This window comes from Tauraco erythrolophus, chromosome 4, assembly GCF_009769465.1.
Source record: "Tauraco erythrolophus isolate bTauEry1 chromosome 4, bTauEry1.pri, whole genome shotgun sequence".
In the NCBI taxonomy this organism is placed as follows: Eukaryota; Metazoa; Chordata; class Aves; order Musophagiformes; family Musophagidae; genus Tauraco; species Tauraco erythrolophus.
The window spans coordinates 35,096,177-35,119,405 of record NC_141468.1 but is presented as its reverse complement, the minus strand read 5'-3'; the positions used below and the strand labels follow the sequence as shown (position 1 = coordinate 35,119,405).

Here is a 23,229-nt window from a genome sequence, read left to right as displayed (position 1 = left end):
TGTCCAAAATTTGAGTCAAATTTGCTTCCTTCTTATGAAACGTAGACTTGAATATTGCTTGAGCCCAGATTTTCCTTTCTGAATTATGAGTATTTTTTAGACTTTACAGTGAACTTTTATGAAAGGCTTTTATTTATCAATTCTCATTCCCCCTAAAGCTTGAGATTTTTACCTGGCATCAGGAATTTTCACTCTTTGTCGCAGCAAAGAACTGGAGTCACCTCCAAACAAGTCAGACATTTTTCTTTTGAAAGAAAAAGGATAGAACTTTGTTTAGAAACAAAATCTTGTCTCCCATAAGTAATGTAATTTATTTCTTAAAATGAAGAGTAATAAGACTTTTACATTTTTAGAAAAAAAAATAGAAAGTGCAGGGAGAGTAGTTATATATTATACAAAGTATGATCAGTCGGTTACAGAAAAAAACTTCTGAAAGTTTCTTTTTCTTTAATGAGGACACCTGAAGTGGCACCTGTGAAATATAGAACCTGTGAAAATTCTTTGGGCACTGAACTATTATCTGAGCATGCCCTTGAAAAGGACTTGGATATAACTGAATATCCACCAGGATCTAAAGATATAGGTAGTGTAAAAGCCAAATACAACAATTGCTAAAGTAATGTTGCAGCTGTTCTAGTAGTTCTGTTGTTCTTGTGTTATTGTGCTAGGTAACTAAAACAAAGAGAAGACTGCTGTGTGGAAAACCTTACAGTCTCATTATGAGATGTATGTAGACAGGTTGGGAATGCACAGCACAGGGAAGCCTGGAAGAGTGTCACGTGGGTGGGAGCTGAGTATGGTAACAGCCCGTTTTTTAAATGCTTTGTAGTTGGCATCAGAAAGGACACCAGGCTTCAGGCAGTGAGGACAGAATGGTGGGGTTCGTTGCGAGGGGGAAAGACATGACAGGGCTTTCAAAGGAAGACTCAGTCATGTATTTTAGTTGTGCTACGCTTGAGGTAATGGACAGCGCTTTGAGATGACAGAGAGATAGGCCAAATTAAAGACATGCAGACTAGCTGTTAGGTCGTACTGCAGCACACTCCAGGGTGTCCTACACCCTCACTGGGATAGGCTTGGAGAGCACTGGTGTTCACATGCATGAAATGTACCTGGAAGCCCTGGAAAGCAACATCTGGATGGTGGAGACTTGATGTGTGCCTGCTTCTCACCCCGTTATGCAGCCAGAGTATGTAGCCAGACCAAAAATGTGGAAGTGCTTCTTGGGCTGACCTTAGAGAAAATTCTTACTGCCTCCATTTGTTCTGGAGACAAGAGAAGTTATGCAATTTCAATATTAGATTATGATACTGGCTGCTGATGGTGATACTCTGGTATCATGACAGCACTAGGTGACAGCAGCTACTCTGTGTGAGGGCCATCCTTTCTGAAATTCTGTGTTGAAGAGAACAGCTTCTGAAAGGCAAGTCTGTAAATTTCCCTCAGGAAAATAATGAGGGAACTGACCTTTAACACCACTTTTCTTTTAAAAATCTATCATGCATTCTACTCCAAATTTACCAATTTTTAATTGATTAAAAGTAATTTAGGTGAAATTGTTGGGGAGGAAAAATGGTCTTCAAATTGAAGGAACAGTGCTTTTACTTGAAAGCTATCTGAACACAGATGAGGTGTTCTCATAAGTACTGCAATTTTGATGCAAGCTTAATTATGTATAAAAATAATATAAAACGATACTTTCTGGATGAAGCATAGCTCAGTGTTAACTAGAAAAACATGATTGTTATCTGCAGAATCTAGCTACAAAGAACTCAGGTATTGCAATTGAAATACAAGGGCATTTTTGGAGGATCCCGTCACAGAGAAAGAAGAATGGCTTTCTTCATGTGTTTTTGTATAAAGAGGCTCTGAGACTCTCAAGCTTACGTACATGTCTACTCATAAAAAATATCCCTGCAAGTCACAGCAGTATTGTTGCTTATATTGGATAGAGAAGGATTTGGGGATAAAACTTCACTTCAGAAGCTGCGATAAATTTTCTCAATACTTTAGGTAAGGGAAGGTAGTTGTAGAATTGTGGGCCATCCAGGCTTAGCAAGGAATCAGAAAGGACTTCAGGCAGCTCTAACAAGTTCATGGAGGATTCAGTCGTGGACAGCTAATCCAAATTTGTATTTTTGTAGGTGGTAGTAGTTGCAACAGCTAAAAATTGTGGCTTTTTTCATGGCATAGAAGTGACAACCTGTACTGTGAAATCTCACTGTAGAGCTTAAAGAGAACACCCATATTCTTGACCTATCTGTGCCTAAAGCCTGGGAAAGAACAACAGTTAAACATCATGATTATGTTTGGCTTAGAAAGGTGTGACTGGAGCATGCATCGCTGGGCTGTCTATACCTGGTTTAGTTTTCAGATACGCTATAGTACCTCATGGTACGCTTTGCAAATGGTTTTGACAAGTCCATCAATAGGAATATGGAGATTTATTCTGTGTCACTGACCTTGGGGGACCATATGTCAGTGTGACGGGAGCCAAAGCTGTGCTGCAAACTGAACTTTGCAAAGTGTTTTTGGGATGATGCTCGTGTTGCATCTTACTGAAACACGGGGAGTGCTGGTGTCTCACCTTTCGCATTTTGATACACAAGAGTCAAACACATTCAAGGGCTACTATATTTCTTCATGCATAGGCAACAGACAGGGACGAATTTGCAGTATCTGTGGAGGCTATTGGGAGTATTCTACAAGTAGAAATCAGTCAGCAGTAATTCATCAGCTTGAGAGAAAGGAACCCGTTGGATCTCACTGGGCTCAGCCGGCTGTGCATTTGGTCGTGAGGAATACAGTCCTACTTGATTTAAAAAAAAAAAAGTTACTGAGCTTAGAGTTCTAGTCAGATTGTGTGGCAGGAATGTCATCTAGGTAGTGTTTGTATCAGAGAGTAGCATTGCAGCCCCAGTGGGACTACGGTTCTCAATTGTAGGAGGGAAGTGCATTTATTATTAATTTACTTCAAATATCCCATGACATTTGCAGTGTGATTGCAAATACTACTGTGGAAAGTAGCTTTCACTCTAGATCTTATCTTCCAAATGTTATCTAGAACTCTGCAAAGTGGGAAGGTCACAAAGAACTTGAAGAATAATACTGAGTATATATGCTTGTTGGGTATACGCTTTTTGTTGTGGCACATTTTAACTATAGTGCTTCAGTTGATACATAGCATGCAGTCTTGGATACCTCCTTGTAAAAAACATGCAGACAGCTGGAGTGTTCAGAGGACAGCAACATGAATGGTAAGAGACTTGGACAAAGTGACAAATGAGTACAGGCTGGGGTAGCCGTGTTTTTCAAGACCAAGTCTATAGAAGGATGGACTGAGGTATTCTTCCAACACATAATCAGTGGCTGTAAAGAGGTGAGTGTTTCTAAGCCTGCTAAGGGTAGAATGAGAAGTAACCATCTTATTTAACAGTAAGAGAGACTATCATTAAATCCCGAGATACTTTTTCTAACTATAGGGATGATTATACAGTGGAAAAATGCATGCAAGGGAGGCTGTAGCATCTCTGCCATTGAAGACAAGACTGACAAACTGCTGTCAGAAATGGTCCAGGTATAGCTGGTCCAAACTCTGGGCAGCATGATGGATTGGATGAATTCTTTGAGTCCTTCTTAACCTAACCTTCCTCCCTTCCACTACTATAGCTGCAAAAGCACATTTAGAAATGTGGCAAAGCATGCGTACACACTGCAGCTGCAAGGAGGACTTAATCAAATTGAGACATTTTCTGAACACTAGAGGAATGTGATGTAACAGTGAACTTTTGAAATGAAGCTATACTCAATGAAGTAACTTAAAAATATCTTCAGTGTAACTTCTGTAGTTAACATAGGTGCAACTTAAATGTGACAGTAAATCCCATACCTCTTGGAGTCCAATCCACTCTTTCTCAGCAGTGATGGAATGTTTGGTCTTTTGTAACCATGGTCCTTTCTGAGTGCTTGAACTAACAACACAAGTGTTTGTACTTGTTTTAGTGAAGAATTACTGACTCTGTATCAAAGAGTTCGGTAGAATCTAATTACAAAGTCTCTTACTTCTTGACTAGTAGTCTACATACTTAAATGAAGGAAAAAGTTTCTGAATACTTTTAGCTGAAAAATGCCCATTTCATGCTCAAGCATGGCAAGGACCCTTGGGGAGATGCAGCTAACAGGGACGAAGCAGGCACAAGAAGAGCTAGTACTAACATGGCAAATGAAAAGTTGAAGTAACTCCCAACTATGTAATGCTCAAAGTAATGTTTTACTAGTGTCTTGTGCAGTAGTGGTCCCAGTCTACTTCTAGCGTAGTTTTAGAAGAGCCCAGACAAACTTTTGGGACAACCAGAGATGATCAAAATGCAGTTTGTCAGACTACTCAAGCAACTGCTTTGTTTAACCCTGTACGTTTGTAGTTGTTCTGATCCACTATATAAATTTGTCATTTTTTTAAACTGATCTTCCTGTCTAGTCACTGAAGTGCATGACAAAAAAAAAAGTCTGAGACAAAGAAAACACTTTTTAACATTTGTAATATGTTTTATCCTTTTCCATGCTCCTGTTGTGGCTTAACCCCAGTAGGCAGTTAAGCCCCACATGGCCCCTCACTCTCCCCACCACTGCCCCGGTGATATGGGGGAGAAAACTCATGGGTTAAGTTGGTCATTTTAATAGATAAAGCAAAAGCTGAGCCAAAAAGGAAATTAAAATAAGTAAGTCAGCGATTACCTCCCATCAACAGACATTTATCCATCTCCAGGAAAGCAGGACTCCATCACACATAACAGTTAACTGGGAAGACAAACCCATCACTCCGGATATCCCCTTTCCTCCTCCTTTCCCCAGCTTTTAGTGCTGAACACAATGTCGTATCATCTGGGATATCCCTTTAGTCAGTTGGGGTCTCAGCTGTTGCGGCTGTGTCGCTTCTGAACCCCTTGGGCACCTCCAGCCTACTCGCTGGCGGGGCAGCATAGGGAGCAGAAAAGGCCTTGATGATGTATGAGCACTACTCAAAAATAAATAAAATATCCATGTGTTATCAACACTTTTTTAGTCACAAATCCAAAACCTTGCACCTTGTAGCTACTATGAAGGAAACTAACTCTATCCTAGCCAAAACCAGTACAGTTACAGTACCACTTTTAGTCACAGTCATTTATGTTTTAAGTCCCTTTATAGCTAATATGAATACAAAGAGAAACTGCTACGTACTTTGGTCTTTTTTTCAGTATCCAGAAGCCTGCTGAGCTACCAGCTAAGCTACACAAAACGCTCCCTTGAAAGAAAAGGTTAAGAAAATTTAGAACAAAATCCACCAAATAACTTTTCAATGAAATAATAACAATAGCAAAAGAATCAAAAAGCTTTTAGTGAAACTCCACATGTCAGCTGCAGAAAGAGCCTTAATTTGGTCAGAACAGATGATGGCATGCCTGTCTTGAGAGTCTGTCTGTGCCACAGAAAGCACCAAGAGTTCTGTCAGGCTTATCCTCACAGAACTTTATTACTATGAAAAAAACCCAAACAGATGAATCCTAGTTAACCAGCGTTATGGAATGACTTTGAACAATAGTAATCAAGTCCAGCTTTTTACTGTAGTTTTGTGTTTTTAAAAGAATGTGACATATGGGAAATATTACTTTAGTCGATGTTGAGACAAGTGCTAGAATTTCTGTGTAAAATGGTTACAGGATGGTTTCTTCAACTTGCATTTCTTTGAAGAAATGTTCATGTTTCGTTTGAGATATAAAGTGCTTATGGATTATTTTTTTTTCTACACATGCAATCTGCAGAAAATGTGTGGAAAATGTACTCTCCATAAGCCTCCACTTGTGTGGAATGTCGTACAAGTGAAGCTACATTATAGACGTGTTAGGCCATAAGGACTAGATTGTTCTTGACCTTGTTCAAATTTGGATGGAAAGGCATCAAGCAGCAAGAGAGTGAAGTGCAGTTGTACTTCCCCCAGTCAGGAGAGTTAATCCTTGGGAAGATCACTACCAGAGCATCCCACAGAACAGAGTGGGCGCCACGCAGTGAGAGGACCGTATTCCACAGGTAGCATGTAATAATGTGTTAGGAGCTCCAAGAAGGAGCAAGCAAAATTCAGCCTCATAAGAAATGCACTGTAGGCTGGATGCGCTGAAAGGACGTGAGTGACCTCCAGAGCACAGAACAAGGCCTTGCTCCTGTACAAGTGAGAATTTGATGCTTCTCACTGGTGATGCAAAGCTGAAAGGAAGGCGGTCAGGCGGGTGTCTGCGGTCAGTGTGTGCAATATGCAGCTCTCTAAGGAAAACACTGATGGTGGGGATGGAGCTTGATGGAGCTTAGATGACTCTAACCACTTGAGAATCCTACTCAGGGATCTTTTATGGAACCTGTATTTTTCATTCAAACAACCGAGCAGAAGCTATGCTCTGCCCTTACAGAAAAGTTAAGAGGTATTCCCACTTTATATTGGTTAAAGCTTTTAATTCAGCATTTGAGAGACCTAGTTTCCATTCTTTGGTATTTGTTCTCTGTGCTGGAGGACAGGCAACCCTTATCTACTTGTCAGGAGTCTGTAATGAGAAGTTGTATTGGACAGGAGCAGTCTTTGCTTCTCTTGCTCAAGGTGGGTCACTATCCACTAAAGAGCACAACTGAGCCTGCCTGCATCTGATGCCAGGACATTCTGGGAGAAAATGGTCCCTTTAAGAACTGTTTTTATATATTATCTAAGGAATGAAGACAGAATATTTCCAATTTCAGGAGAATTCTTTACCTGCAGAGTAATATACCCTCTTGAACTTTGCATTGATGGTCCTGGATCATCAACATCCAGGGTGAGTGCATTAGCTTTTTCATGTCTTAAAGAAAAAAGAAAAAAGGAGCATTTCTCCTTCTTTGGTTGCACTAAATATCATCTATCACTGTGTTTTGTGATGTGCCACATTACCTGCTGTGCACTCAGCGTACTCTTAGAGCAACTGCTTTCTTTTTTTAACTTGTTAGTGAAAACAGAGGAAAACTTGTTTTCAGGATGCTGATTGTCCTTATGGGCATGTAAAGTGCTGAGCTGGTCAGTCTGTTAAAAGGATTGTGCATGTTTGTAGAATTAGACTGTTCAGCGCCAAAGGAACTTTTTAAGGTCTTCATGGCTCAGGGCAGCCTAGGTGCTTCCGTAGCTGATATGTATGTAAGGCTCCAAGAATAACAATCCTGGAATCAGTTGCCTAAATTTTATCAAGGTCCCATTGAAATTGTAAAGGGTCTGATCCTTAGAAGTATTTAGGTTTCTATTCCTCACATTGATGTTGGCAGGACATGGTCACTGTAGCAGAAGTAAGAATCTGTCCCTGCGTAACCACGCTGAAGCGGGCGGAAGCTGCTCCACAGAATTCCAGGAGATACAGTACCCCAAGCACCTGATTGTAGCACAGCTGCTTGGAGACACTTCTCAGTTTGGTCGTTTACTTGTTTTAAGTTTGGGCAATCATATTTAAACAGAGGTTTACAGCTGCTTAATGTCTGGGCTTTTTTTTTTTTTAGATTTTAAAAGTATGGAGATTTTTCATTCCTTCAGTGAAACAAGAAAAACGCATTAAACTAATGAATTAAATTTTGATGTTCTTTTGTGACTTAAGTAAAAGCAAACAAACAAACGAACCCGACAAAACAACAACAATATACCCCAACAACTTCAAAAGCTCATGAGTTGAAACTCGTAATATTAGGACACTAGTGAATTACCTCTTACACTGAAGAAGAAAATAAATTGTGCAAGATCTATTCAACAGGAGGTTTGGACACATGGAAACATGGGATCAGATCTGTAATTAGATGAATATGGGAAAGAAGAGGACAGCAAATCTGTATACAGAAATGCTGTCTCTCTATTTCTGGAAAACTTGCACTTTTTAAGGATTTAATGCATTTAAGATTTTTCAACATAATCCCAACCTGTTGAACATGTCTTTTGAAGTTGTTAAAGATGATATTAAATTAACGTGGAGTGAAAATCCTCCCTGGAAAAAGTTATTTAAATGTGGATATTTTCTTGGTATGAATTGGCAACATTCTGTAACTTACTGTCTCTTAGAGCAAGAAAAAAAAATCAGATTACTTATCCAGAGTTAAATTACTGAAAATTTAAATTATATTTTTTTATATTTAAATGATTTTTTGAATTCAAAAGTCTTTAAGTAATTGAAAATAATTTCTACCTACATATTTTAAGTATCTTTCATTTGCGTTTCTGCATTTAGTGTTAAGGTAACAATAGCTTTCTGCTATCTTGAGCCATCTAAGCTAAACGGTTTGAGTGAAAAAAGTTTTAGTAGTATTTGAAATAACTGTTCATAAAGCCTCTGTTATTCTTAACATTCAAAGTGGTATTTTCCTATCTGAACTCTTTCTTCAGCTTCCCATCTAATATGATTGAAAACAAATTCCTGTATAATTGCACTCTAATTACAAAATTCAGCAGAATATCTTTATGAAAGAGAACTGTAAATAATCTCTTTATACAGGCATTGCTCTGTAACTATTAAAAATATCTTACTATTATAGTACACAAATCTTCAATTTCTTTGTTTAGAAGAAAGAACATCACAGATTATAAAGATTAAATTAGTTCATTTAAATATGAAAGAGATATAGCTCAGTTGAGTTTGCACCAATGAAGAGAAAACAACCCAACAACAAAAAAGACCCAATTCTAACCTGTGTAGAAGTAAACATGTAATCTTGTGTCTAGTGGGTAGAGATATTATCAGAAGATCATTAGAAGACTGGAGATGCAGAGTAAAAGACTTCTTTGCACATGCTATTGCTGTTAGCAGCCATTAGCCCTGTACAATAAATCTCATTTTTGTCGAGTAAAAGACGTCTGCACAGGCTGTATAAACAATTCTGTACATATACTGAAAAGTGACGTCTTGATACTTAATGCTGTGGGCAATGAGAAATTAAAGAGTGAGCTCATTCTGTGCTATGGTAGCCCCAGCTCCTGAAGCAGAGACTTCTTGGGACAACTTCTGTGGTTGCAGTTCTCAGTCTGGAATGCCACCTCTAGAATGACTAGAAGGGCCCTGTCTGGTAGCCCTCTGGACCCTAATCGATGCTTCACAGGTGAAAGCCATGGAGGAAGGAGAGGCATGTGGTGTTTTCCCAACGCATCATAGGAGAAGATTGAGTAACTCTGTACTGCACTTCACTTACATATGACTGAGGAATAAAGAGGAAGAATCTTCAGAGTTCAGGGCTCCTTTATCTCTAGATTTTATGATTGAAATTCCTAAAAACACCAAAAAAAAAAAAGTCTTTGAGGGAGGGTAAAATCAATTATCAAGACCATATCAGTATTTCAGTTTTCATGCTTACATGTCATCTTGCCTGCTTTGCTAATGAAATCCTCTGAATTCAGAGCTGAGTTTTCTGAAAGCCCTTTATAATTATATGGTTTGCAGAGATTTAAGTTTTCTGACCTACATTATTCATAGAAGGAAAGGAAAGAAAAAGAATTTAGTTTCAGGTAATTTCTGTTCTAGGAAGTATTTTCCTATCTTAAAGTAGTTTCTAAATTAATTAAACATAAATTGTAAAACTACATGAACAGTGTTATAAAATTATAAATTGAAAGATTTTGCTAAGAGCAAAATGATTTAATTTAAAAATAAACATTCTTAGTTACTGGAATTGTATATCAGACATATAAAAGGCAAGTTGTAACCAAATCAGTACTCTTATCTTTTTGCAAATATAATTTGCTGCTTAAGAGAAACATGCTATTCGTTGTATTGTGTGATAAGTAAATTTTTTTGCTTTATTCTGCAAAAACTTGATTTTAAACACATTGGCAGTTTCAATTAAGTCTTTAAGATTACACATATAAATGTTTAAGGACATATAGGAATCTCTGTAGTATCTGAGGACAAGTGAGTCAACTGAGATTCTGTTTGATAAAGTATAGTTTTTGTTGTTGTGAAAAATGTTTGTTTCCTAGCAGCTTGATTTATTATAGTTGTGCGTTGTATGTATTAAAACCTTTTCTCTAGCCATTGTTCTCAGGCAAATATTTGCCAGGTTTTGTGTCAAAACTGTATGATCTGAACTTCATTTTCTGAAAATAGAAAATATATTTCTTTTCAAAAGGGCTTGATTAAATTAGTGTGAAATGCTAGAGACATAGATGTCAATGTAAGACAAAAGGAAGAGAAATAGGTGCTTTGGAAGAAAGTTTATATTTAAATCCTTTTCACATCCACTTAGAAATTAAATTTTGATTTGAGTATGAATTCCCTATTTGATTGTGTAAAAAATGTTTGTCTAGGTATAAAATAAAGCACAGAGGAAATCCTATAACAAATCAAGCATGTTCTTTTTTCCAGATAGAAAAGAAATTAACTCCATCGATCAATACTTTTTGATAGGATGACATAAAATAGGAAGATTAATGACAAGATTATAATAAGTGCCTATATTCAGAATGCTCATGATCCAAGATAAGTCTGCTGAGTAGCCACCTAATTTGGAAGTGCTTCAGCTGTTCTTTATTGACTGAAAGTTCCCTAGGACCTGCAACTCAGCTCTGCAGGTGAATAGGAGAGACCTGGTTTGAAGAATTACATTCAAACCTCATTAAAGTCTTGTGACAGGAACATAGAGGAATGGCCTGTTCTCCAGAAGAGACTGATGTGTTGGACATGCTCTAGTCATGGCTAAGTGCGTACTTGCCAGTGCCAGTTTCACAAAATGTACCTGTAGCCCCATTGGTGTTACATGGGAGGGAGGTCCTAGAGCCAGTGGTGCATATCGTAGCAACTTTCTGAATGAAAGGGAATACCAGGGTGGTAGGGCAAGGCCATGCACCATAACCTACAGAGTCTACTTAGATATCTCTTCTCTTGCCTCTGTGCCACATACATCAAGATATCCAAAGCTGGTGGAAGAACAAACATGACTTCGTAGCCTAAGAGCTGGAAACATGCATAGCCATGATTTTATGTGTTTTCATTCTTCCTTTAATGCTTATGATGAGCACAATGCTTACATGAAAACAGCAGTATATGTATTGGAAACAGGCTGCTATAGCATGTTCTTGTGAGATGACGATATCCATCTGTCTCCTGCATGTACACGGATGGCTGAGCTCAGGTATTTGTCAGTGATGACATGAATGAATGAACAAGACATGAGATGTTTGACATCCGATCAGTAATGCTCAGTAGGAGAGAGCTCACACAGAAGTTTCAGATATGTATGGTTGATGTTACGTCATAATACAGAAACTTATTCCCATAATCATAGAGTCCATTTTGGGTGAGGCCACAGATTCTTTTGGTTTTCTTATTACTTTGAGATTTTTAGTAAAGTGATGAAATACACTTCTCTTTTCAGTGTTCAGTTTCCTGTGGAAAGGGTTTGAAGTTTCGTGATGTGCATTGTTTTAATAGCTTCCAAGCTAAAATAGAGGAAGGAAACTGCAGACATTTAAAAAAACCACGGATGTACAAAGTATGTAGAGCTGGAAGATGTCCTGCTTGGAAGGCCAGCAGATGGAAAGAGGTATGTAAAATCTGCTACAATTATGTTCTCTAAGAGAGTACAAGACAAGATCATATTCGTGACACTCCAATTGAAGTAATGGTCAGGAAGCTTTTTTTATATGGACTTCACAATTAAATCTACAAAATAGCAAGTAGTTCATTGTGGTTCATTATTCTTTCTTTTAAAAGTGATTAGAAGTAAATATCTGTGAAAACTGAAAGTATTTGGTAATCTGAATCTTGTACTGTAAATTTTTAAAGTTTACTTCTTACCTCCAGTGATGAATTCAGTAGTACCACTGTAATTGCTATGGTAGTCTGAATATTGAAGTGAAACCAGGTTTGTGAGGGAAGGACAAGAAAAAGAGGTGGTGGGCACAAATACCGGCCTTTTCCCTGGTTTGGTCTTGTGAAAGGTCTCTCACCTTGTTGTGAAATTTTGTGTAACCGAGCAGTAGCTTGCATTTATCTCACTCTTTCAAAATATAATTCTCCTCATTAATAATAACACATTACTGCTCTCCACCATCTGACTGCACTTGATAGACCAACGTCTACCCCACAACTAGGCTTGAGTCTTCCAGTAGACTTTGGGAACTAATTGTGCTTCTGACTGGGGTGAAAGAGGGCTGTCTGTCACAGCAAGCCTTAGTGTGGTAGTGAAACACCTTTGGCCAGGAAGGAGGAAAGGAGGCATGTGGCAGGAAGGATTTGGACCTTTTTAAGCTACTCAGGATTCAGAACCTTTAGTACTACCTGCAAAAGAAAAAGAAGTATCCTCAAAATACTACACCATTTGCAAGATTTTTCTAACCTTGAATACTGAGATATTGTTCTTTCATTTTAATATTTGCATTTTAAAACAACAGACCAGACTGTTAGTCTGTAATAAAGGAATGATGTATATTCAGAATTTAAACTGTTTAATCTTGCAAAAATGTAAACTTCTGCTTTGCGTCTTCCTATAGTGATTGTTTCTACTGCGAATTAAGATAAGCAGAAAGATCAGTCTGGGTACCTCAGATTCATTTTCTGTATTTCTTACAAATTTTGATTTTAACTGTAGTTTGCATTTTCATCATAATTTTTTTTCAGATACAGTGAAACACTAGTATGGTAGGGGCAGTGAAGGATATTTTAAATAATATCCTAAGAACGTGTAATAACGGCAACTATACCACCTTCCGGGGACTGTCTCATTTCACACTGACATGACTAATTTTGATCAATCTTTAGTGTTCTGTATCCTGTGGAGTGGGGATTCAGCAAAGGGACGTCTACTGTCAGGTGAAGGGCCTGGGTCAAGTGAGTGAAGCAATGTGTAATCATGGTACCCGACCTGCTAGCAAGAGGCATTGCTGGCTGCCTGCCTGCATGCGGTACCAGTGGCTGGCAGATGAATGGGAAGATGTAAGTAGAGCTTTCAACTTGTGTGATGTAACTGACTGATGTCATGACTGTTTGGGTTGGGTTTTTTTTCCACATTTAGATACATTTGTAATGGCTATTAGTTTGCAGAATAACAAGTGACCAGGCTGGATGTTCTGAAGGTCAAGTTTGTGAAATTAAAGAAAGTGACAAAAAAAAGTCAAAGGCTTAGTTTACTCTCTTATACAGGACTTGCTGGTCTACTGTTGTAGACAAAAGCTCTGATGGAGATGTGAGCAGGTCCCTATTGATAGAGCTGTATAATTTGAATGCAAAGTTCTTTACATATTACCTAAAATGTTTAATAAAATCTCATTATGAAATGTCATTTTTAAAATCACTTTTTAAGAATAGAAATACAGATGAAAAGTCAGCTGGAGATAAAAACCTCAGAGGCAAAACTTTTGGACAACAGGGTTTTTTTAAGATGATCTGTATGGAAGACTTAACAGGAAAGATAAGAAGCAAAATAAAACTTAATATTCTCCTACCAAATATACATTTTCATATTAAAGAAAATCTAAATATGCCCTCAGGAGAGAACTGTCATTTTTAAAGATGTGATGACTACTTTCTACATGCTAGAAATCTAATAACTTTTGTATCCATATATGCAAACATACAAACATATATAAAGAGAGAGAGAAGCCCCAGAATTATATATAATACCTGAAATGGTGTACAGAAGAGTCTTTCTTACTGTAACATTAAACAAAACCCCAGTTTTTGCAGTTGTGGCATCTTAATAATCTCCACTGCTAAATTTCCTAGGGCAAACCTCCTGAAACTTTGAACCTGAAGACCATGAGAGTCACAATGCTGTAGAAGTGGCTGCTGTTAGTATATCATAGAATCATTTGTTTCTCCTCTGCAAAACCTGGATGATATTCGTGCAGTTCAGACCTATATATTCCTCTGTTAAGCTGTATTGAGGGAAAGCTGACAATGTATGTTTTTACCGAGTGTTCATTACTCATATGAAGCTGTTAAAATCAGGAATTAACAGAAGTGGCTCACAATGTCCTTTTAGCACAAATATACACTTTCAGAGAATGCAAGTGAATTTTCCTGTCCCATCAAACATTTGTGTATTCTAGCTGGGTATTCGGAGCTCTCCACTCCAAGTGCATTGTGTTTCATTACATCTTCTGGCTAGTTCATAACTTCTTCCACATGGATATTGCAGTTCACTTGAATTTCCTGTGTTCAATTCCCTTCTCTCACCACATTCATATACAGCCCTCTACATCTAGTATTAATGTACAAGTTCAAGTGCTTATCCATCTGTATTCCACTCGCGGTGCGGTACATCCTCCACCAAATTCACAATGTTTTGCCCAGCTGTCTCAGCTCTGAGTGCTTGTGTGTCACTTCCTCGCCTCAACAGTCACAGCACAGCAGAAAAATTTCCAGATCTAGCACTTCTCCAGCTTGCAGCTGGGAGGCTGGCTGACGGCAGCGGCCAGCATTCTCCTACCAAATACACATTTTCATACTACGAGAAGAATATCTACAAGACTAATGTATAAAGCATAACAAAAAGGATTCTTCTGCCTGTCCCCATTACCTCATGACTGGATTATTCGTTATGTGCCTAATATTCTGAGCTGCTTCATGCCATTAAAAGATCAGGTGTTTCTGTAAGTTACACCAGTCAACTGGATCCATGCTCCATTTTCTGATACAAGTCCACAGAAAGGAAGTTACCAAGAGGACGGAGCCAGGCTCTCCACAGTGCCATATGGTGAGAAGGCAAGAGGCAACAGGAGTAAGGTGAAGCCAGAAAGGTTCAAACTGCACATTACGAAAAATGTTTTCTCCATGAGAGCAATTCAGGCAGTTCAATGGGCTGCACAGGGAATTGGTGCAGTCTCCATCCTTTGAGATTTTCAAGACCTGACTTGATAAAGTTTTCCTCTGGCAGAGCTGTTTCGCCTTACAACGTCTGGGTTTTGTACTTCAAATTGCCTCGTTGAGTCAATAATAATGAAAGTTGAACAATAGGGTTGATCTATGTATGAGACCTTGATGAGTCCTCTGACAGTTGTTGGGTCTAAATAGCATTAAGTTAGGTTTGGGACTGACTGTAGTAGGTGGTGTTATCAGTTACTGCCTCTGCTGAGACTGGGCTTTGTGCATTTGAGCCTTCCTTCTTTTTCACAACAAGTTCAAATAGGTTAGTTGAGGCACCTGTAGCTGGGGACGTCCTGTTGACATTTATTACGTAGCCTGTATCTCTACTTTTCTGGATTCTGGTGGCAGCAAGGTTCTCATCCTGTCCTGGCAGAGCTGCGACAACTCTTCAACCCACCAACTTGCCATGGGGAGAGGTCTGGGAACACTGAGGGCAAAGGCACAGGCTCAACAGATACTGCTGCCCAAAGCTGCCACTGACTTCATTAATAAGAAATTTTGTTTTCTTTTATCACTGTAATATCATGTACGTATCCCCAGGGATTCTTTTTGTTTTGTTTTCAAGACCGACTTATTCCTTTCGTCTTTCACTGAGCCTTTTTTGGCTCTTCCCTTTTCATACAGAAGAGCTTTTTCACTCAACCTGTCATCTTGGCCTGACATTTTAATTTTCTCCTCCATCTCACCCCACAGTTAGCATCATGTCATTATACACTATTGGTATTTTGCAGCTGATTGGAGGTACCTGAACTTCGAAAACAAAACAAAGGATTTTGATTCAGTGAGTAATTCAGTCCAACACTGATAACAGATGTCATAAAAGTTGTTGCTGTCTGGGTTTTATTTGAGGTGTGTGGCAATTGGCAAATAACATCGTTCTGTAAATGGCTAGTTTAAGTGCAAAACCCGTGATTGTTTTTCCCACCCTCAGTGCTCAACATCATATAGAAAAACAAAGGAAATATACCGGAAGGTTAAGTGTGTGGATGAAAACCAGCTCCACGTAGAGGAAAGCTTTTGTGATCCTGCCACAAAGCCTCCATCAACCAAAAACTGCAGGACAGCTCCCTCTAAATACGTTGTGCTTACAGGAGAGCTGTCACAGGTAAACTAATTATACTGCTTGCACATTTTTATATAATTTTACATTAAAGAGTGTCATTGCTGTAACACGTGCATTACATTTGCATAGCAAAAAACGTGTATTTTCATCTGAATGTAGATGCCTAAACTTTCTGCACATTGAATCTTCCAATCAGCCATGATTTATTATAGTGACTGTGTTATCAGCCTTCTGGTAGCTCCCTGGGACTTATGAACATCAGCTAGAGGAGAGCTGCCCCTACCACAGGATTCCTTTGTGATTCCCAGGAAACTCTCTTGTGAGCTGATCTCACTGAAGTAAACAAAAGTGTTTTCCTTGATTGCAGCAAAGTGATGGGTCAGTGCCTTGTTTCCCTTGCACATCTGCACTACTGATGTGTGCGTGTCTGTGTGTGTACTGCAGCTGGGAGCCAACTGCTCTGGAACCTCTGCGAGCTCTGAGAAAAGGGCGGCATGGGGCTTCCCATCTCCTTGCATGCATAACTGTTGTAGACCTTCACTTCTGATGTACCAGCACGGAGGTGCCACACGTGGAGTTATTGGCTTTTGCCAAAGTGAAGATCACAGCTGACTTATCTGTAACTGCAATGCTGCCAAAAGATTGTTTCACAGAAATAATGCCTGTGCTTGGGGATTTTATTTCAGTGCTCAGCCAGTTGCGAGTTTGGCTACCAGCAGAGGATCACATACTGTGTTGGAATCCATTCTGTTCAAAATCATCATGCCCATGGCCTTCGAACCGTAACATACCAAGAGTGCCCAGTAGAGCCATCCCCATACATTTATAAATGTAATATCAAAGGATGTTCACAAGCAGCTACCTGGAGAGTGGGGAAGTGGAACAAGGTGAGTATAGATGCACAAGCTGATTTTTGATAGCTGCCTCAAACACAAATGAATGCCAACACTGATTTGCTGACATAATTTTGTTAATTATTTGCTACCTTCTAAACTAACTCTTGATGGTGATCCATGTCTAGTGCTCAGTGTCTTGTGGAGTGGGAGTAAAGGAAAGAACTGTAGAATGTATCACTGAGAATGGCTTATCCAGTGACTTGTGCTTGCCACGTTTAAAACCAGATGCCAGAAAGATCTGCCATGAGGAAGAATGTAAGTGACAGCTGTAATTTTCAGTTGGATTTAATATTTTCCCAGGTTATTTATATAAAAGTTATATTTGGAGCCCAATTATACAAAAGTGAGTCCTGAAACCAAGCTCTATTCATGAAATATTAATACAATTTAATAATTCATTTTGAAGGTGAAATTCTTACCACCTGCAAAGATATCCAGATTAGAAAAGGGATTATAAAGGATGGTGAATACCTACTAAACATTAAGGGAAGGATGATAAAGGTACTTTTAATATTTGAGTTTTTATGAGCATATATTTTTATGTAATAATACTGTTTTAATAAAGATTTTGCTAAACGATTGTATTTTCTCTTCCAGATTTATTGTTCAGGCATGCACTCAGAGAATCCCAAAGAATATTTGACATTGGTAAAAGGTGAAACAGACAACTTCTCTGAAGTATATGGTTTCAGGTATAAAAATGATTTTGTAACTTTTTGAAGTGCATTTATTTCTTCCAAAATAAAAAAATAAAATAATACTTACTTTTTGTGAGAACAGATGAGTGGAGTTTTTTCCCTTGATTTTATGATTTGAATATCCAGGCATACGAACACACATGCAGAAATATGGATATGTCCAGATTGAAATAGTGTTAATTGCACTAAATGATTATAAAAATTTTCTTCTTGATTTTAGTAGAAAATAGTGTTTCAGCTGAGCCAAGATTAATAGCTGAGCTTCTTGTTCAGTAACTGTTGTTTAATATTTTAATGTGGCGTCGAGCAATACAAGTATTTTTCGCCACGATGTTATTTTATGGAAAAATGTCTGAAGGAAAACTAAATCTTTGTTATTCTCTAGGCTGCAGAATCCATATGAATGCCCTTTCAATGGAAGCAGAAGGCAAGACTGTGCCTGTCGAAATGATTACCTTGCAGCTGGCTTCACAGTTTTTAGCAAAATAAGATTTGATGTAGCCTCCATGCAAATTAAAAGTAAGCATTTTGGCAGCTTTAGCCAATGTGAGTGTTCTATTGAAATTGCACATGGTTGTGATTACCAACTACCGTTTCGACCCACTTATGGATCCAATTATGCCATTTTCGGGCAATCAAAATTCTTATTTTCTTTAGGAATTCAATGGCAACTTCAAAGAAAAAAAAATGAGAAACCACCACTGCTTCCCTTGTCAGTTTGTCCCAAGTGGTCAAGTCTCATGAATCTTACCAATTCATATTTTATATGTGAACTAGCTTCAATTTCTAAGGTTTTGTTCCTATTATTCCATTTCCTTTTAGTACCTGGCATATTTTTCTTGGGAAAGTCTTCCTATGCTGTAGTTAGTCCCTTCTCAGACCTTGGCAGATGTACTAAATGGACAGGGAACCTTGCAGGACTTTCAAGCCTCTGCCTGAAGATGACAAGGTGGTCCACAACCAGCTCACTTGGAGCTGCGTCCAAGTGAACATCCATTGTCCTCCTATACCGCTCCTATCTCGGAAAGGAAACTAGGCTTGTAGGTTGGATTGATGTCGTATTAACCAAAATGGACCACTTAAAACATAGTTTGCACAAAACCCAAACAGACAAACAAACAAAAACCCCACAAAACTCAAAAGTAACCTTAAACCGAAACACAAAAAAACACCCCAAACAAAAAACACCCACCCCCCCCCCCCCCCCCCCCATGTTAATGTATTTTCACACTGTTTTCACCTGACCTTCTAATGCAGCAATTTCAGAGTTGAGTATTTTTCTCTCTTCTAGCCACAGATTTTCTTTTTGCTCAGACTATACTTGGGAGAGCAGTTCCATTTGCTACAGCTGGAGATTGCTACAGTGCTGCCAGATGTCCACAGGTATGTATGATTCCTTATGCCTTTGAAATGTGCGTGTAAGAAGGGGGAAAAAAAAAATCCATTTGTTGGTTCGCATCACGGAGCAGTCCTGAAAGACTCCTGATGAAACTAAATCAAACGACGAGCTCCAGAAGAGCCTTAATGCACTCCAACTGCTAATGAGGATTCAGTCTATGGGACTAGATGACAGGTAGTCCAAAGTAAAACCTCAATCTGTGCACTGTATACAGGCATTGGGCTCTCCAGCCCAATTTTCTTACACTACAGATCTGCTCATGATGCAGTGTCCTTCTTGCTAATGCAGACATAGCCCTAGTCTGAACTAGTCAACCTAGGCTGCCATTGGAGTCCTTTGGCAGAAATGAGATGCCCTGGAAAACAGTTCAGCTAATCTTACCCTATTAGACACCTTAGGATGAGGTCAACCGTCCTCTGGAAGTGCATATTTCTTTTCACTGATTATAAAGGGAGTTAAGATTGACTACCTCAGACTTACTTGGAGGTGAATCCCTTTTGTCCACCTATCCTAGGTGCTTAAATTTAAGACAGGCTGTGTGAGTAGATTAATTCAAGGGTAGCTAGAGATGATTTATGTACAATTCAGGCACAAATGACTTAACCTCTGACAAGAAAACAGTTGGAGTTCATTACAGCATTGGATATCTTCAACCTGCAAACTCTTTGGGTTTAGTGCAATACACATCTATTTGCCATCTGTAGCTTCTGTTGGGAGTCATTCTGCTTACATAGTTTTACACATTTCCATCTATAAGATCTGCACTGAACCTAACACTTCTAATGCAGTAGAAAGGTCTCAGTTCCTGCACTCTCAGTCCTTGAAATCTGTTCCTGGCCTTGAATATGCTGCACGACATGACAGAGAGCTGTTGAGCTGTCATTATAATTGTACGTAGCACTTCTAATTTATTTTTGCAAAATGATATCGCTGTGAATGAAGTCACTTTGGGCCTGTTAATTTTGGAAAATGTTCCACACCGTTTGTATCAATTTCCTCTAGATGCTTTATTCATTAAATTAAAATCTTCCACTTTTGGGGCACTTGAAGAACAATTTGTTTTAGTTCAGCCCGAACATATGAGTGTTATAAACACAACAACTTTACATAGAAGTGCTCTCAAAACAAACCTGCCATACTGAATAATATGACTCAATTTTTATGAAGGAATTTCAGTGAATCACAAGAATAGAGATGGAATGCTGTATTTTCATACATGCACACATTTATATACCTGCACAAATATTTATTTTTATATGTATATAAAAATATATATATGACTGACAATATTAAGCAATAAAACATAGAAGCTACGATATGTAATAGAAATGCTATCTTTGCTAAAGCTTTGATCTCAGGATTTAGACAATTTTAACTAGGTCTGAATTCAAGCCTTCAGTGAATTGTATGGAGGTATGCAGGAGGTTTCTGATTGTAGTGCTGCCTAAACTGACTGTTAGGCTCTTTGTGGAGGTAGTGGTTCGTTCCAACATATATTGCAGTTCTATGTGAATGCAATTTAATCATTTTATATACCCCAGTTTGTTTACCAAGGCCATGCAGTTTGTTGTTTTTAATACATTTCTTGTTCTTATATGAACTGACTCTTTTTTAAAGCTAGTTTTCGGAGTATGTATTTGCGTAGGTAGATATTTTAGAATCAGTCAACTGTTTTGAATGGTTTGTATGGCAAAACATTCAATTTAGCTATAAATTTATTTATTTTAACCTCCGCTTATGTTCATGTTCAATTATGTTATCTGTTATACAGAAAAAGAAGTGGAAGATGATAAGATGATGATGATTGAACAATACGCTTGCAGAAATTTGAGAATTAGATGTCTAAGAACTGATTAGTCTGTAATTTCCAGATAGCAGTAGGTCCTGACCATGTCATTTCCAAAAAGTTCAGGCACTTAAAAAAAAAAAAGTCTTTCAAGAAAGCCAACCTCATTCTTGTATGTTGCAAGTCCATACTGTTTTAAATTAAAATTTAGTACGTAGCAAGGAGGCTAAAATAATTTGAATTGTCTGATGTTAGTTCTGTATTCAGACTCTGTAGACAGATCAGCTGACACAGAGGTCCTACTTACAGCAGAATAACATGTTTGTGTGTTTATGTCCTGAGTGTCCACAAAGAGAATATAGTGCAATGTAACTAACCCAGTTACGTACACACCCTGCAGTACTTAATGTCAGGTATAACTTAAGTGATATGTGCAGACATGCCAATGTAAAGTGTTCTAGCATTTCAAACTCTGCTTATCAGCTCTGTATTTTACCTTCTGATTTTTTTTTCCTGCTTTTCTCTTTTTTTTTTTTGCCTTGTTTTGTTTTGTTTTGTTAGGGACAGTTCAGCATTAATTTGGCTGGTACAGGTCTGAGATTATCCAGTACAGTTAGGTGGATTGCTCAGGGCAACTACGCAACTTCTGACATACACAAGTCTCACGTAAGTCGATGTTGTTTTTCTTTACCTGCTCTCACAGCTTGGAATATTGTGCTTCCAGAAGTGCAAGTGATGACTCTGGTGAAAGCTAGTTGTGAATCAAAAATAGTGCTCAAGGTGTCTGACCCATCTAAGTCGTCTTCTAGATGTAATGTGAACACTAGGCCTGCTAATTTACTCTTAAAGATCTCGCAGCATGTTTAATGACACCAGAATATGATCCAGATCAACAATGCCTGCCTACCCTTCTCTTACTGATTTATTAAGAGCCCGTTGTCATATTAATCAGGTTTGTTAAAAGTTTTGAAGGTATCTAATAATACTTTAAAAAAAGAAAAGCCACAACATCCAAGAAACCCATTTTATTAAAGATACTCTGTTACAGAGGATCCTTACAAATTTCTTGCCTCCAACTTGATTCATATGGGAAACCGAAAGACCAGTTGAACAAGAACAGTAAACATGCACAGTTTAAGACAACATTGGATGGTAAGCTGGGAAAGAAGGTGTACGGCGATACTGATAAAGGGGCTCTGTGCCCGTTTTGCTAATTTTATGTCGTCTCTTGATTTAGTATTTGAAGGTATGATTTGTCAAAGGGTCTATTGTGTGCAAACCTCAAGGAGCTTTTTGTAAAACTGGGATTTCAATTGCTTTTCTTGATTGACTGTTCTCTCTGTCTAATTCCCAGGATGGTACTAAAATATATGGAAGATGTGGAGGATTTTGTGGAAAATGTATTCCTAACACAGTTATTGGTCTCCAACTTCAAATACAGTGAGAACTCTGATGTGGTAAGAACATCAAAGCAGGGACATACGCCATTTAGGTGCAAATTGTAGGTGCTGTGTATATATATATTTAATTCTTTCATCTCTGTAATGCTCGTTACTGTAATGCTCACTACTAAGAATTTCTGTTTTCTTCAGTATTTGTTCAGGGGTGTTTTACCTGTTTGTGGGCTAGCAAGTGCATAAATCACAATTATAAACCTTCAGATTTTAACAGAGCGCCGTTCATTCAATGTACAGTATATATTAGCGAGTAAATTACACTGAGGTTACTACTATGGGTGACACCCTAAATTGTACCATAATTGTAATGCATTACCTGCAACTAATCAGTGCGATTCTTTATGCCGTATTTGCTAAAATTTATAATCTACTGCTTTTCTCAATCAACTGTACTAAAATATAGAAAGGAAAGTGTGGTTTCTATATAGAGAAGACAGGTCATATTTTAAAATACTTCCAATTTTGCGAAACATTTTAGGAATTATCTGTCAATAATTTACAGAAAAAGTATATAACATACTTGAGATAGTTTCTATAAATCTGTGTGTTTCTCTGTCAGTAAAAGCCTTTTTCCCCCATCCTTTTCATCATATTCTTTGTGGTGCTCAACTCCTAGCAGTAATCCTGAGAAGTGTGGTTTAACCTCTGTAGTCTCTATAGCACATGTTAAACATCTAGGCTTAATTTTGTTGTGGTTACAGGAAAAGAAAATAAGGAAACAAATTGCTTGGAAATCTGATTTTCAGTCCCTGACTCTCATCCAAGTATGCTGTAAAAGCAGTGTATTCTGTTTACCATAGCATCTTGTATGTGACTGTTCTAATATGTATTTACTTAAACATTTTCTATATACACTTACTCCTTTCCACTGGCCAATGGCATATTAGTAAAGGCTGTGGTGTGTTTCCCTCATATTCCAATTCAGCAGAGTTTTCAGTAACCTTGGTGAAAACTCTGAGCAGAGGCAGCATCAAACCCCAGTGTGTTTGGTGTCCATCTTTGACTCAGTTACATTTTTCAGTGGTTGTAAATACAGTTCTAACATCTG

The 23,229-nt window shown here is 38.2% G+C and overlaps 1 protein-coding gene across 1 annotated transcript in view; it reads left to right on the top strand.

Annotated features, from left to right (window-relative positions):
• Nucleotides 1–22,168, top strand: part of ADAMTS20 (ADAM metallopeptidase with thrombospondin type 1 motif 20) — a 100,832-nt gene extending 78,664 nt beyond the window's left edge. Inside the window, exons 29-39 of the mRNA XM_086609827.1 lie at nt 11,392–11,559; nt 12,777–12,950; nt 15,814–15,987; nt 16,632–16,832; nt 16,967–17,096; nt 17,248–17,342; nt 17,439–17,533; nt 17,925–18,058; nt 18,831–18,922; nt 21,286–21,390; nt 22,079–22,168. Of these exons, the coding sequence (XP_086465953.1) occupies nt 11,392–11,559; nt 12,777–12,950; nt 15,814–15,987; nt 16,632–16,832; nt 16,967–17,096; nt 17,248–17,342; nt 17,439–17,533; nt 17,925–18,058; nt 18,831–18,922; nt 21,286–21,390; nt 22,079–22,168 (1,458 nt within the window). The remainder of the gene's footprint in view (nt 1–11,391; nt 11,560–12,776; nt 12,951–15,813; nt 15,988–16,631; nt 16,833–16,966; nt 17,097–17,247; nt 17,343–17,438; nt 17,534–17,924; nt 18,059–18,830; nt 18,923–21,285; nt 21,391–22,078) is intronic.
• Nucleotides 22,169–23,229: the final 1,061 nt, after the last annotated feature.